Source organism: Danio aesculapii, chromosome 7 (assembly GCF_903798145.1).
Source record: "Danio aesculapii chromosome 7, fDanAes4.1, whole genome shotgun sequence".
Classification (NCBI taxonomy): domain Eukaryota; kingdom Metazoa; phylum Chordata; class Actinopteri; order Cypriniformes; family Danionidae; genus Danio; species Danio aesculapii.
In genome coordinates, this window is record NC_079441.1 from 22,800,721 (window position 1) to 22,815,151 (window position 14,431).

Sequence of the window (14,431 nt, forward strand, 5' to 3'; positions counted from 1 at the left end):
TCGTCACGTGGATTTCAGCCGTCCTCGCTTTGAACGTGCACCTATGTTCTGTGTTTTTTTAATAATGTGATTTGGTCAGATTTAACATCTAATGTTGTTTTAATAATAGGTTTGTTTGTTTTTGTTCAATGAATTAAGGCAATACAGATATTATTGCGGACGTTATGGTAGGTTCGCGAGATGGTTATATGTTTACCAGATTGTGCAAAAGTTACTATATACAGTGCTCAGCATATTGAGTAGACCCCATTTCGAAAATGAATATATTAATCCATTTCTCAATGAATATAGGGAATGTATTCTGGTGCATTCAAACAAAACTGTTTTATTAAACATATATTTAATAAAATAATATTTTAGTATTTTAGTCACCAAACATGTTTAGAAATTGAAAGATAATGCAATTAAATTCAAGCAAAATATTGCAAAAAAAAAAAAAAAAAGTACACCCTTCAAAATTTCATTTAAATTTTCCTCTTTTTTTGTATTTACTTTTTTTTACTAATTGTATTTTTCTATAACATAAATTTGGGTGTACTAGTTTTTGGACCGTTATCGTAAGGTATTTTGTTAGATAAGCTCCAGATTTGGCTTTAGTTCTGACTAATCTAATGTAAATACACAAATGTAATATTGTATAGCTTCCTACTAAAAATATGGATTTAAAAGAGTGATTTGTGAGGTGTGAACTTATATTAATATTTGCTGAGCACTGTATATATCTTTATTTCATAGCTGTTATATTTGTTTTCCCCATTTCTATGATTGTTGTATAAGCCTGTTTGTATACATAATTCCATAATGTTTACTAAATGCACTGGAACTAAGGTGCATTACTATGTTAAGACTCCGATAGATAGATAGATAGATAGATAGATAGATAGATAGATAGATAGATAGATAGATAGATAGATAGATAGATAGATAGATAGATAGATGTGTGACATACTGTCAGAAACATAATTTAGTTAGCATAGTGAGAATGTCATAATATCAAAACACAAATTTTCTGTATTTATTCACACAATAACATTCGCATTGAGGGCTCAGATAATATTATTATTATTACAGGGTATCTGCTGAGTCTTAAAAAGTCTTACGATGTCTTAAATCTCAAAAGCTAAATGCTAGTCCTTAAAAAGTCTTAAATCTACTGAAATATTGTGGTGTAGGTCTTACAATATATTTTTTTACAGGTCTTAATTTTCCTTTGTTCGTGTATAGCTACCAAATCTGGCCATTAACATCCATACAATCGCCAACAATTCCAATCTCAATAAAACGTTTCACTTTTTTATTTTTTATTTCATTTTTAACTCTCTTTACCATAATGGATCAATTATTTTCCTCATGATAATATTTGTTTAAAAGTTCCCCACGTGTTTACTGCTGAGGACACTAACTTGGACAGACTGTTGTTTCAGTCCAATCTTGTTTTTCACAGATTTAACATGCTGAATTGGTTGCTTGTTGGGTTGTAGATTGTCTAAGAAGTGACATGTTGTGACTGTTTATGTCTGTTAGCGTGTATCGCTGCTGTGTTTGAATTGACCATAATACATAAAAAAAAACAGACACTTGGGTAAAAATTATGCATTTTGTTTTGAGGTTTAATGTTTTATGTACAGGGTATCTGTCTTAATGTCTTGAATCTTAAAAACTAATTTTAGGCCTTAAGAAGGCTTAAATCTACTGAAATATTGTGTTGTAGGTCTGACTTTTTTTATTACTCTTTGTTCATGTATACCCAATCTGGCCATTAACACCCATACAATCACCAACAATTCCAATTTCATTAAAACATTTAATTCTTTATTTACAAATAGCATCTAATTACTTTCCTTATAGTAACATTTGTTTAAAAGTTCTCTATTTATTCAGATACTGACCTGGCCTAGTTTAGTTTAAATATTAAAATATTATCGTATTATTAAATGTATTAAATTATCATCATTTTTAGATAGGGAAAGTGCATATATTTTCCAACTTGGATATTCAAATAAAACCCTTAGCATTTAGCCATGTATAAATATAAAATTTCATTCATAATGGTCTTAAAAATCTCATAAAAATCTTAAATTTAACTTGGTGAAACCTTCAGAAGCCCTGTATTATTAATAATGATTATAATACGGATATAAATAAAATATATGCCAAAATAAGTAGTTTTATTATACATTAGTAAACATAACAACGCCAAAACATAACAGGTGAAATCAGAAACAGAACGAAGATATGCATCACAAAACCTGTTATGTACAGCTCGTGCATCTCACTCATTAAATGTTTGTAAAAGTTTTCTGAGCTCTGCTCGCGATCACACGGGTCCTAGCGCGCGCGTGTGTCTGTTTTCTTAGGTAGCCTGTTAAAATGCCCGATCTCATTATTCGCCTTTTTCCAAGATGGCGTCGATGAGGGAGAGCGACACCGGCCTGTGGCTCCACAACAAACTGGGATCGACGGATGAGCTGTGGACTCCTTCGAGCATTGCTTCCCTTCTCACCGTGTCGGTCATCGACAATATTCGGCTGTGTTTCTCCAGTCTGTCGCCTCCGGTGAAGCTGAAACTCTTGCTGGGGATGCTGCACCTCCCGCGCAGGACTGTGGATGAGGTGCGAGTGCAGAACTGCACACACACACGCTCACTCACACTCTGACTTAACTTCCGAGTGTCGCACGCTGTATCGGGTTGGCATGTTGTTTTTTAGTAGTTGTGTGTCGCTGGCTCGTCTGTGTTGCATGTGTAATAATAACATGGCTTCCACCATGAGTCCCCTGCAGCTGCTGTCTGCTCATGTCAGTCTCCAGCAGAGCTCTGCTCAGGCTGCTGTCTTCCTCCGGGAGATATCTTCTCCGGGTCTCCCATAGCTTCATGCATGTAAACGTGCAGTCAACTTTGGCATTGTTGTTTTAAGTTAATGTTATTTTGATGGAGTTTGGTCATATGTTTGGACGAGTAAAACGCCCCCTTTTCAAATGTACTCTGGTAACGTAACTAGTTTCCGCCTAAACATTACAGTCATAACAGTTAATAGTAGTACCTGTGGCAATGTAGTAAGCTGTATAATTTTCTGTCATAAAAGTTCGCTATAGTAACGTATTTAGGCAACGAAATGCTCATTTTGAGTATGAGAATTTGTCATTTAACAGATTTAACTTTAGGTAGAGTTACAGAGTTTACAGAATTTGCTAAATTTAAGTGGTTTTAACGAAATGGGGTTTATAGTAACTGCATTGTGGTTTTTGGATTATACAAAAGACAAAAAGTGGTGTATATTCTAAGTGAATTTTAGTCAATCACACATGTAGTGATACAAATGCAAAGGTCTTGCATTTTACTGTAGCATAACTAACTAGGCATAGGATGATAACCATTTTCAAGGTATACCACAGTTTCGAAAAGTAAATTTTTTTAAACCGCCAACATTTTCTGCTACATTTACTTTCTCCTACGGTATATGTAAGATTTTTTTATTTCCTTTTTTTTTAGGACAACAGTATCTCCTGCAGAAAAGATATCCAAAGATGCTGTTTTAAATTGTAAATAAATCTGTGTTTTGATATTAAAAAAGATAGCAGAAGTCAATGATTCATTTAAATTATTTAGCCTGGCATGTTTACTGCTTCAAAGTATTTTAAATGTTTCTCAAAACAAAATAAATTGTGTTCAAAAGGAGGGAAAAGGTTTTATTTTTTTTACCCAGACATTTAAAAAGAATACATTTTACAACAGTAATCACAATACCGTAAAACTGTGAAACTGTTATATTTTCATCCAAAGTTATCATATCATCAGGATCTTTTACCAGCTCTATAACTAACCTATAAAAAAACGTATGTCCTGACCTCTGAAAGAAAATTACCAGCTCATTTAGTGTAAAAATAAATAAATTATGCAAGATGATTTTTTTACTGAAATTTATAGTCAATCAAGCAATAAATAAAAAAAAACAAGCAATGTCTGTTAATCATGATCTATTTTTAACTGAAAATGTCCTGTAATTGGTTTTGTCCAAATTATTGATATAATTAGTTAATGTATTTTTAACACTGTAAGGTATTCATTGTTTCACTAAATTAGCCTATTTTACAATCAATTTCTTTCTGCATTTGTTCTCCTGGCACTAATACAGGAATAAAATCTGCAGTTGCGACAGTAAAAGAGACAATTTTGAAATTAAGTAATGTTTTGGTGTTTAATTAAGAGGCCACTTTAAAATCTGTTTTTATAGATTTATAGGCATTATGTGTTTGAGGAAATAGGTGTTGAAGAAATTTAGAGCAAACCGCTTATGACATTTCCAGTAAATTTAAAATGAAATTGTCATTTAGAGCTTTTATTTTGTATATTTAATTTTTAGCATGAATAATAATGTTTTTAGACAACACTATGCAAATGTTTTATCATAAGATATGTAAAAAAAATCAACACTTAGTTAGAATAACTTTGAACCATAAGAAATTAGTTATCCTGACCAATTGTCCGAATGTTTTTTTTTATTTTATTTTATTTTTATAGATGACAGGATTTTTTAAAGAATAGATTTCAGATTTTAATAGAATAAAACAAAAATTAAACCTTTTACTCAGACCTACAAATTCTGAGAAAGTGGTCTCGTTTTTCCATATCAGTGTGTTTTCTATTTGAGACAGCTCAGTGCACTGGTGGCAGATTCATTGGACAGTCTGACTAGATTAAGTCTCAGATTTTCTTGATTCTTTCCTAATAATTCAGATGAAGGAGGCTCTGTCAGAGATAATTCAGTTGGCCACAGTGGACTCTGAGCCCTGGGTGTTAATGGTGGCTGACATCCTGAAATCATTCCCAGAGACTGGCTCACTAAACCTGGACCTGGAGGAGCAGAACCCAAATGTACAGGACATTCTTGGAGAACTGCGTGAGAAAGGTCAGTCTGACATCAGTAATGGGCTCTATGCACAGCTAGAGTTTTAAAGCCAACGATAAACTTCCGGTGAAAGCTTAAAGTGTCTATTTTCAATTTCACAATGTTATTTTACAGCATCTATGTTGTAATGTAATTACACTACATTAAGTTAAATAGACCTAAGCATTCATTTAGTCAATCAAGCCTAAAATGAGATGACCGTTGTAACCACTTGCACCATCAGTATCAACAGGCTAGCGCAGAAATTCCATTGAAAATATTGAGATAAAATAGACATGCCGGGGGGGGAAATGGAATTTAATGCAGTACTTTTTGTCCGATCTGAGACCCATTTCTTATCGTATATCTATCAGGCAGTGAAGATCACTGAATTATAAAGAAATCAGATCTTAAACATGACAGTTTTGTAATGGAAAGACAGTTCACCAGAAGCCATTGGGCTGCCTGGCTGCAAATTAAAAGTCTGTGTGCATATAGCTCATTGGAATATTTGGAGAGGGTCAAAACAGTCCTCGTAAACAATTTCCAGTTTAATACTTGTCTCTCCTGGTTGCTAAGCTCATCTTTCCTTTCACATAAACATATGTAAATCAGAAAAGCCCACATATTTCCCCATCCTTGACTTCTTGGACTGGATATTAGGGCTGTGTATTTTGCTCAGTTTGACAGCTCTCTGTTGGTCTTTGTACATGAATGAACGGTGTCAGATAGACATTTTTGTTAGTGAGTTTTGATGTGTGTATTACTGCCCCAGACTAAAAATCTAAAAATATGTTTTGTGTCCTTAAACTGTTGCAAAGAGCAATATTAAACATATTTACAATATCATTCTAATAGTAACATTAAAAATTGCAGTATGCAGGATTGCAGTTCATATTCTAAATTTAGAGAGATTATTTATTTTTCAACGACTCGATGCACATGCAGGTTGCCAGATTGAGGACACAGACATCCTCACACTGAAAGCTGCTCAGCTTATGTTTACATTTGTATCATATTATATTAGTTGCTAATTAAAAACCACCATGTGGATTTTTATAACTCTGAATCTGCGTCTCATTTTGGAGGCTGCTACTGTACCGCATACATTGAGGCAGTCATCAAGACTGAAATGATTTGTTTTCTCCCAAGGCAACCCGGTGTGCTGAGTGGGTGGAGTTACTCAGACCAAAACAGACAGACATTTCGACACAGAACACACATTTTTATAGGAGAATAATTGACTTTGTTTGTCAGATAAATAGTTATATTCACTTATTATGTTTCTTATATATCTGCACACAATTGGTATTGTATGGTATATATGGTAAGAGTCAAAAACTCACAAAGAGCACCTTCAAATTAGAAATATATAATCTTAATGTAATACATCTTTACATTTAAGATTCATCCTTTTTATAAGAATGCCATCTTTAATTTATTTGTGAAAATACCAACTAAAATGTACTACTTTTGTAACCTGTTGTATTGACATGCAGTAATCGAATGTGAAGCATCGACCATGTTGCCTCTGGAGTGTCAGTATCTGAACAAGAGTGCTTTGACCACGCTGGTGGGGCCGCTCACTCCACCCATCAAACACTTCCAGCTCAAGAGGAAACCCAAGAGTGCCACGCTTCGAGCTGAGCTGCTGCAGAAATGTAAGTGTTTGTGGCTGTAAACATGTGAGACCACCTCTGTTTTCTTTTCTTTTTTTGTATGGATGTATTCTGGTGATTTAATATGAGTTTACTCTGTTTCTTTGATGATTGACATGATCATTGTTTAATACTTACTTATGATATTTGCTCTAAAGCCACAGAGACCGCCCAGCAGTTAAAGAAAACTGCAGGAGTGCCCTTCCACTCCAAAGGAAGAGGACTGGTGAAGAAGATTGACACCACAAGTAAGAGTTCTGCCTAGACAGTGTATGGATGGTAAAAATGTTTCATTTTAATTTGTTTGATAATAATATTATATCATATAAGATTAGATGGTATTGAATAATAACAAAAATATATAAAAAAATAACACTTTAGGATAAGGTTTTATTTATTAAATATGAATAGTAAAGTAGTTTACATAAATGTAGAATGACACGTTTTTTTTTTTGCATTTTGTTTTTCTTAATGTGAATTCAAGCATTTGAAAATAATTATATTTTTTAAAACTTTGATTATATTACTAAACATATAGTAATACAGTGTTGGGTAAGTTACTAAAAAAAGTAATCTATTACAAATTACTGACTACTACTGGAAAATTGTAATCTGATTACTTTTTACATTAAGTATTTAGTAATGTAATCAGATTACTAATTACTTTGAAGTTACTTTTAAAACATAAAATATACCTATAAAAATACTAAACAAACTGCAGCTCTTTCAGTAATTTAATATTCACTGAAAAACATTACAATGGGTTGATCACAGCAGCTTGACATATTCAAAAGACTTAGAGTTCACCCAAAACTTAAAATCATCACTCACTTGTTTTAAACCTGTATGCCTCTTTTTTAACACAAAAGAAGACATTTAGAAAAAACTGGACACCTGTAACCATTGACATCCATAGTATGAAAAAGCACTGCAGTGTTTGGGTGTTGTGTGTTTGTCTGAGATAATTAGTCTACTGAAATGTGTATATTCCATACAAAATATGAAGATGACCGGTCAGTTCTCGTCATTTGACTTGCGGTTTTCAACTGTTGCGCCTGGAAAATGCGAGTGTGCGCACCTCCATTGGAAATAATGAACTTGTGCGCACAAAAGACGTGATATGTGAACAGCCATATAAGCAGCTACGCTTCTCTTCACATTCAGAAGAAATCTTCACTGCCGATCCTGCACAAAAATCCAATTTTGCCTGTTTAGGTTGAGTTGGGCCGCCGAGTTTTTGGGCGCCGGTGTACTCAGTGGCGAGGAGTTTTGTCCTAGAATGCTTTCTATTCAAGTGCTTAAACAAGTTGCTGGTCGAGTTAAAAGCTGTCGAAAGTTTTTTAGTAACTGGACATAGACTTTGAGTTTTTATGCTCAATGAAATCAAAGTAGTGTCTGTATTTCCACTTGAAGAAGCAAACACTTTGTACAGCAACCATTTCAGCTCACGTTCTCCAGCAATTTAAAAGTGCATGCTTATTAACTGACGTTGCAGCAGAAAACGTGATTTAAAAGAAGGTTTTTTTTCTTCTTAAACTATATTTGTAACATAACACAATTAAATTATAGTATAATTGTGACTTTAGTAACTGTAATCAAATTACACAAATTAAAAATGTAATTTGTTACATTACTGGGTTCCCCAAAAATGTAATTGAATACAGTAACGTGTTACACCCAACTCTGATTGTAACTCTAACTGTAAATTTAGCCTTTCTGAGTTTCTAATGGAAAATATCTTGTTACCCGAACCTTATATTTTAACACACAATAGTAAAAATGAATGTCATTTCTACTTTCAGCGCCGCTAAAGGGCATTCCCAAAGCACCATTCCGCAGCCCCACCACGCCAAGCATGTTCAGCCCTCCCAGTAACAGAACCCCCATCGCCCCTGCCCGCACACCCCTACGCAAGGAGAGAGGCGTCAAGGTAACTGTCCCACAGTCACCTTTTATGAAGTCACTGAATAAGATTATAATATCTTACTAGCTTTTACTCTTTATTAAATGCTGAAAAACAAATTTTGTGCGTGACACTTGGTTTTACAAAACTGAATTTGCCTTCTGAGTATGGATAGTATGTTTTTATATGCTCTATACTGTTAGCTCATGTGATTTCTATTCTTCTTCCTGCAGTTGTTGGATATATCAGAGTTGGATATGGTAGGAGCTGGTAGAGAAGCTAAGAGGAGAAGAAAGACTCTGGGTAAGTTCAAGAAGATTTAATGACATGAGAGCTTTTCGCACTGTTTAACATCAGCTTATTCTCAATGATGCTTTTAAAACGGCATATTTGTTTACAAGTCTAATTTACATTCTTTGGATATTATATCACAAACAATCGGGCATTGTCAGCAAGATAATGTGTGAACCGGTTGTGTGTTACATTTGTCCAGTAAGTGATGCCGACACTGCATATATGCAAATAGTGACATTAACCCATGGTTTAGGATTGTACAGTATTGTTTGCTTTTAAATACTCAAAATGTTTCTGTGGAATTTTTACTCCATTTTACTACTAATTAATTGTGTTTTTGCGAATATAATTTTTGTGTTTTCTTTAGACACAGATGCTGGAGAAAAAGCGGCCAAAGAAGAGGCGGTGGTGGAGAACGCCACACCAGACTACGCAGCTGGCCTGGTTTCCACACAGGTAGTTTTTGAAATCAGCAATATGATGGACACCTGGAACGCTGATCAGAACAGAACTCTAATTTCTCCTCATTTCAACAGAAACTTGGGGCGCTAAACAACGAGAGTGCCCTGCCATCAACCAGTTACCTTCCCGCCACTCCCAGCATGGTTCCTTCATCGTCTTATATTCCAAGCTCAGAAACACAGCCAGGTGAGCCACTGAGAGATGCAGGTGTGAGGCATGCAAACATAAATAGTAAAGTTAGATGCAACAGCTAATCAGGGGTCCATTGTTCGTACGTGGATTATTCAATTAGCTGGATTTGGTTATTGACGATTTGACACGATCCAGGATCGTTTCGTTCTTCAAAACCTATCCGAGAGTTGTTGTCATAGCAACAGTTCTGGTAGGTCAAACCTGCTAGGGAGCAGGTTTATTTCATGTAAACGGTATTAGATCGAGTCTGTTCAAGCAAAGGTAATACTGAAATTATGTACCAAATGCTGCTATTTTCTTACAGTAGTAATCTATAGATTATATACACTTGGGGAAAAAGTAAAATAGTAAAAAAAAAAAAAAGTTTATATATACACATTTAGAATTTATAATAATTAATAATATTTAATATTAAATAATAATAATGTTTATGTTTATATACATATAAGTTTAAACATATATATAAATAAAACTTAGTAAATAAAAGTACAAAAACGGGGTGGTTCTCCCCAAGGGGATCAAAGAGAACATTTATTAATGTGAATTTTTTAGATACAAATGCGCACTATTTAAAGGTACCGATCCAGCTTTAGTACAAATTCTGTAAGATAATAGACAACATGCACAATATTCTACTGTTTTTTTGTTTTTTGTTTGTTTGTTTGTTTTTATAAAGGAATAATAATGTATGCAGTCTTGCACATGTTTTGACAGCTAATATGCCGGTGATTTGATGCTTTGCAAAAAATTGCAGTCACCTTTACCAATATCAAAATACTTTTTTGGTGCAAAATTAATTTTAATTCCATACGCTGATTAAGAAACTAAAATAGGCCTAGGCTATAGTAAAGAAAATCCAATCTAAAATGTAAAACTAAATAAATTGCTAATACTCTTGACACATGAAAGTGTAGATTGCCATCACAACAAATGTGGAAAGTTATTGCGTGTCATATTTAACAAACCGTTTACTACAAATTTTATATAATTTTGCTCACATAGAGAATTGAATATTAATCAGATGATGTCATTACGCTGCTGTGCCATCAGCCAATCGTTGCATTGCTGATCATGATTTCGAGGATCGATAGATGCGTCCTTCACAACACACGCAGCGATCTCAGATCAGTTCATCCAGACATTTTAATCTGATTCGCAAACTTGTTTGAAGAACCAAATTAGCCAGAGATCAGTTATCAAGATTAAAAGATCATTTTTACCAAATCATCTTAGATCATTTAAGCGAGGTACAAAGAACGGACCCCAGATGTTAAAGGTCATAGATGTTTGACAATCTCAACAGAAACACAAAGAGAGGGTGGGACATAGTGTAGCTTCTCCCCTTTAAAAAAACAGCCAATAGCGTTTTATCACAACTCTGCCATTGAGGGTAGTTGAGCCCAAGTGCATTAAATGTGAAGTGTCTTGAAGGGGCTGGGGCATGTCAGATACTGGAGAGCATTTGATTGGTCACACGATTTGATGAGAAAATGAAATATGAGGTGGTGTGAATAAAACAGTTGATCCATTTAGGCAGAAGTGACGAACTACAAGCTTTACATGTTTGTATCAGTTTTATATCTTCTAAACGCAAATTCTGTCACTGTTTTGGAGAACGCTAGCTTATAAGTATCCTTAAAACTAACAATACTGATACTAACATCAAAAAAAACTTTATTTTTTATTTCATGGGACCTTTAATACAAATCCAGTTTACAGTCTCCTTAATAATCTTCTTTCTGCCTCTGCTTGTGAATATTCAGCAAACGCAGGTGGTTCAGGACGTGAAACTACAAACCGACAGTCGGAGGAGTCATCCGCCCCAAGTGCTGCTGCCGCTTCACTACCTGGCCAGTTCAAACAGCGGCCGCCTATGTATAATGCCAGCACTGCCAGTCCCACCGCGCCCACTTCACCCACCACACCAACCAGCACGCCTACAAACAACGGCCCGCCCCCTGCCGCCACAGCAGCACAGCCAGACATGCCCACACAGCCGCCCACCACTGCAGCTCAGCCTGCACCCACGCCAGCTCCCCCACAGACACAACCCAAAAAGAACCTCTCGCTCACGGTAACAACATCTGTGATTTCATTCATATGGGGATAATGCTTTACTGGACTCTCCTGCTTTTGATCATACTAGACAATGGTTTTATTGTTTTATAAATGAGTAAAATAGCATAATTTCCATCAATTATCGACCTTTTTATTAGAATGCAAAATTACCTATTATGCTTTGAGTGTATGCGTAAGGAGGATGGTAAGAACTTCCAGTCGGCAGCTTGATGTGTATAAAGAGTCACATTCGGACAGATTTGAAACGATAGTTTTAATCTTTTTTACTTGCTTTTAACGTCTTTGAACGCCACTTCCTGGACTGATCATTTAAAAATGCCATCTAATAAGAATGAAAAACAACCGATGCGAGTCCTTTAGGTTTACCGTCGGACGGCATCTTCTGCCATTTAAAGGGAGCATCGTCATCACTACAGTGATCATTTTCTCTTTCTTTCAAATATATAACCAACCCAAACTAATGTAAATCACCAAAATGTTTGACTAACACGTACTGCCCCACTGACACACTAACACACTGGCACAAAGTCAAAATAAAGTGGCATTTTGAAATGACAGAAAAACACATACCGTGGTAAATACTACACAATACAGACTAAATCAACGAAACCTCTGATTAGAATCAACATGCAAATCAGCCAGCAGAGTATCAGTAACGTACTTTAATTTTTTGGAAATTGCTAAACTTAACGATACATACCTGTTGAGTTAATGCCAGTAATATGGTTTGCTCTATAATCCAATGATCTATTGCGAGTGTGTGTGTGTGTGTGTGCGCATTGAAGAGCTGCTGAGTACAGATTAACAGCTGATAGGTCGAGAACACTGACGCTGTATTTCAGCAGACACTGAATCTCTCGCGCTTCAACCACATCTGACAGAAGCATAACGGCTTAAACACACCTTGCAAAATCAAAGTTGTGGATTACAAAAACACTCCGTAAGCCACTCAAAATGTTATTGACAACCATTTTCGGATCAAGATTTACCAGTTGTAAACGCTGTAAAAGGAAATTCTAACAGGGTTCATACGGTCATGGGATTTTGACATGGCATTTCCCAGGCCTGGAAAAGTTTTGGAAAATCAGAAAAACCCACAACGTTTTGGAAAAGTCATGGAGAACCGATATCTGTATACTTTAAATATACTGTAGGTTAGTTGTTCTTTTCTGTCCTTGGCCAATCACATACTCTTACATTATTAGTGTGGTGTAAGCATTATCGAAATAAATATTACATGGATATAAATATAAATTTAAACTGAATAGATTGTTCCGTGTTTTACAGTATGCTGTAATAAATTTGAACATGCATAGTTTTTCTATTTCCACATTGCGTTAAACATTAGGTCATGAAAATGTATTTGAAAGTCTTGGAAAAATCATGGATAAGTCATGGAATTTTTGTAGTTAAAATGTGTATGAACCCTGTTCTAAGCATCCTACCGGAAGACGCTGGTCAATATGGCGCCCTCCATGCAGCAACAAAGAAAAAGGTCTATAATACCTTCAAATTAAAATATTTATTGTAATGTTTAATATACATTTTTTATGGTCACCAAAGCTGCATTTATTTAGTCAAACGGTTAAAAAAATAGTGATGTCTTGTTGACCGTTTAATTTTCAGCAGCCACTACTTGGTATTCCTTGTCACATGGTCATTCAGATGTCATTTTAATGTGTTATGATAACATGCAGTTTAATAGAAGCATAAATGTTTACATTTCTTTAAAAATCATCTTCATTTCTTGAAAATCATTTGAATAGTAGTGTATGGTGACAATCTGTGAAGTTTAGCTCTTATGCTGCATTGTTTTGCCCACAGAGAGAACAGATGTATGCTGCACAGGAAATGTTCAAGACTGCAAACAAAGTTACACGGCCCGAAAAAGCCCTCATTCTGGGCTTCATGGCTGGATCACGAGGTATTTTGGGTTTTGATATCCTCCATTTTTATGAATGGGTTCACAAAGTCTTATGGTTCCTCTTTTTCTAATTGTCATATTCCTAATGTTCTCTGTACAGAAAACCCCTGTCCAGAACAGGGTGACATCATTCAGATCAAGCTGAGCGAGCACACAGAAGTTCTGCCTAAAGCAGATGGGACCGGCAGCACAACCATGCTGGTGGACACTGTGTTTGAGATGAACTACTCTAGTGGGCAATGGACCCGCCTCAAGAAATACAAACCCATTACCAACGTCTCCTGAGGAAGTCTGGGTTAACCAGTACACATGCACACATTTGCTCAGCGCAATTACATGGATGCATATGTATGCATTCACACACCCCTCTTCACCATCACCCGAGGGAGTGCTTATACACAATCATGTACATGCGCTGGAATGTACATATTTATGGGCCAAATTCTGAGGTATTGGGAATATGCGCTAGTGAATCTCTGGATGTCGGGTTTCAGACAGTTGTGAAGAAGGACTTCCTGTTTGTTTGACCTCATGTCCTATCTCTGTTCCTGCGTTGCCAAAGACAGGGACCCTCTTATAAGACAGATGTTTTCTTTACCTTTTTGTTAATGTTTGTATCGTCTCTTCTTTTTTGGCCCATTTCAGATTTCGTAGCGTCAGGGGAAATGAGGCGAAATTGAGGAGGGGCTTGTTAGTTTGTCTTAACCTACTTTTGATTGACACGTTATTAAGAGATCTTAAAAGGGTACAAACATGCTATTATGGTGTCCCGCGAATGAAAAGAGAATCTGTCCATGTGTTTTCAAAATCAGAATGTTAAAATATGTTTTCAAGTTCCTCTTCGGAAGAGAAGAAAAAAGAAACGAAAACAATAAACAGTGTAAAAAGTAATTTTTTCAAGAACGTAATTATTATTATTTTTTTTTTGAGGAAATGAATCAAAACGTCTTGATTTGAATGAGTCATTTGCTTAAGACTTAGTATACATAATCGTTGATTCACTGAACAATCATTTCATTAATCTTTTTCAATG

At 35.3% G+C, this 14,431-nt stretch overlaps 1 protein-coding gene across 2 annotated transcripts; it reads left to right on the forward strand.

Annotated features, from left to right (window-relative positions):
- The first annotated feature begins 35 nt into the window (after window positions 1-35).
- Window positions 36-14,289, forward strand: nelfa (negative elongation factor complex member A). 2 transcript variants are annotated; one of them, XM_056461313.1, is made up of 12 exons: window positions 36-167; window positions 2,403-2,612; window positions 4,736-4,907; window positions 6,386-6,547; window positions 6,703-6,792; window positions 8,347-8,474; window positions 8,681-8,750; window positions 9,109-9,197; window positions 9,278-9,389; window positions 11,159-11,469; window positions 13,299-13,398; window positions 13,499-14,289. In XM_056461313.1, exons 1-12 carry the CDS (start codon window positions 165-167, stop codon window positions 13,681-13,683), a joined length of 1,632 nt encoding a protein of 543 aa, XP_056317288.1. In that variant the 5' UTR covers window positions 36-164; the 3' UTR covers window positions 13,684-14,289. The 2 variants fall into 2 exon arrangements, with proteins under 2 accessions (XP_056317288.1, XP_056317289.1); XM_056461314.1 differs by lacking the exon at window positions 36-167 and having other exon boundaries at window positions 2,368-2,612.
- The last annotated feature ends 142 nt before the right edge of the window (window positions 14,290-14,431 follow it).

Excerpts from the sequence above, each read along its gene's own strand:
- nelfa (XM_056461313.1), top strand. Across the intron at positions 8,475-8,680 it reads GCAAGGAGAGAGGCGTCAAG|TTGTTGGATATATCAGAGTT; the intron begins GTAACTGTCCCA and ends TTCTTCCTGCAG. Across the intron at positions 8,751-9,108 it reads GAGGAGAAGAAAGACTCTGG|ACACAGATGCTGGAGAAAAA; the intron begins GTAAGTTCAAGA and ends TGTTTTCTTTAG.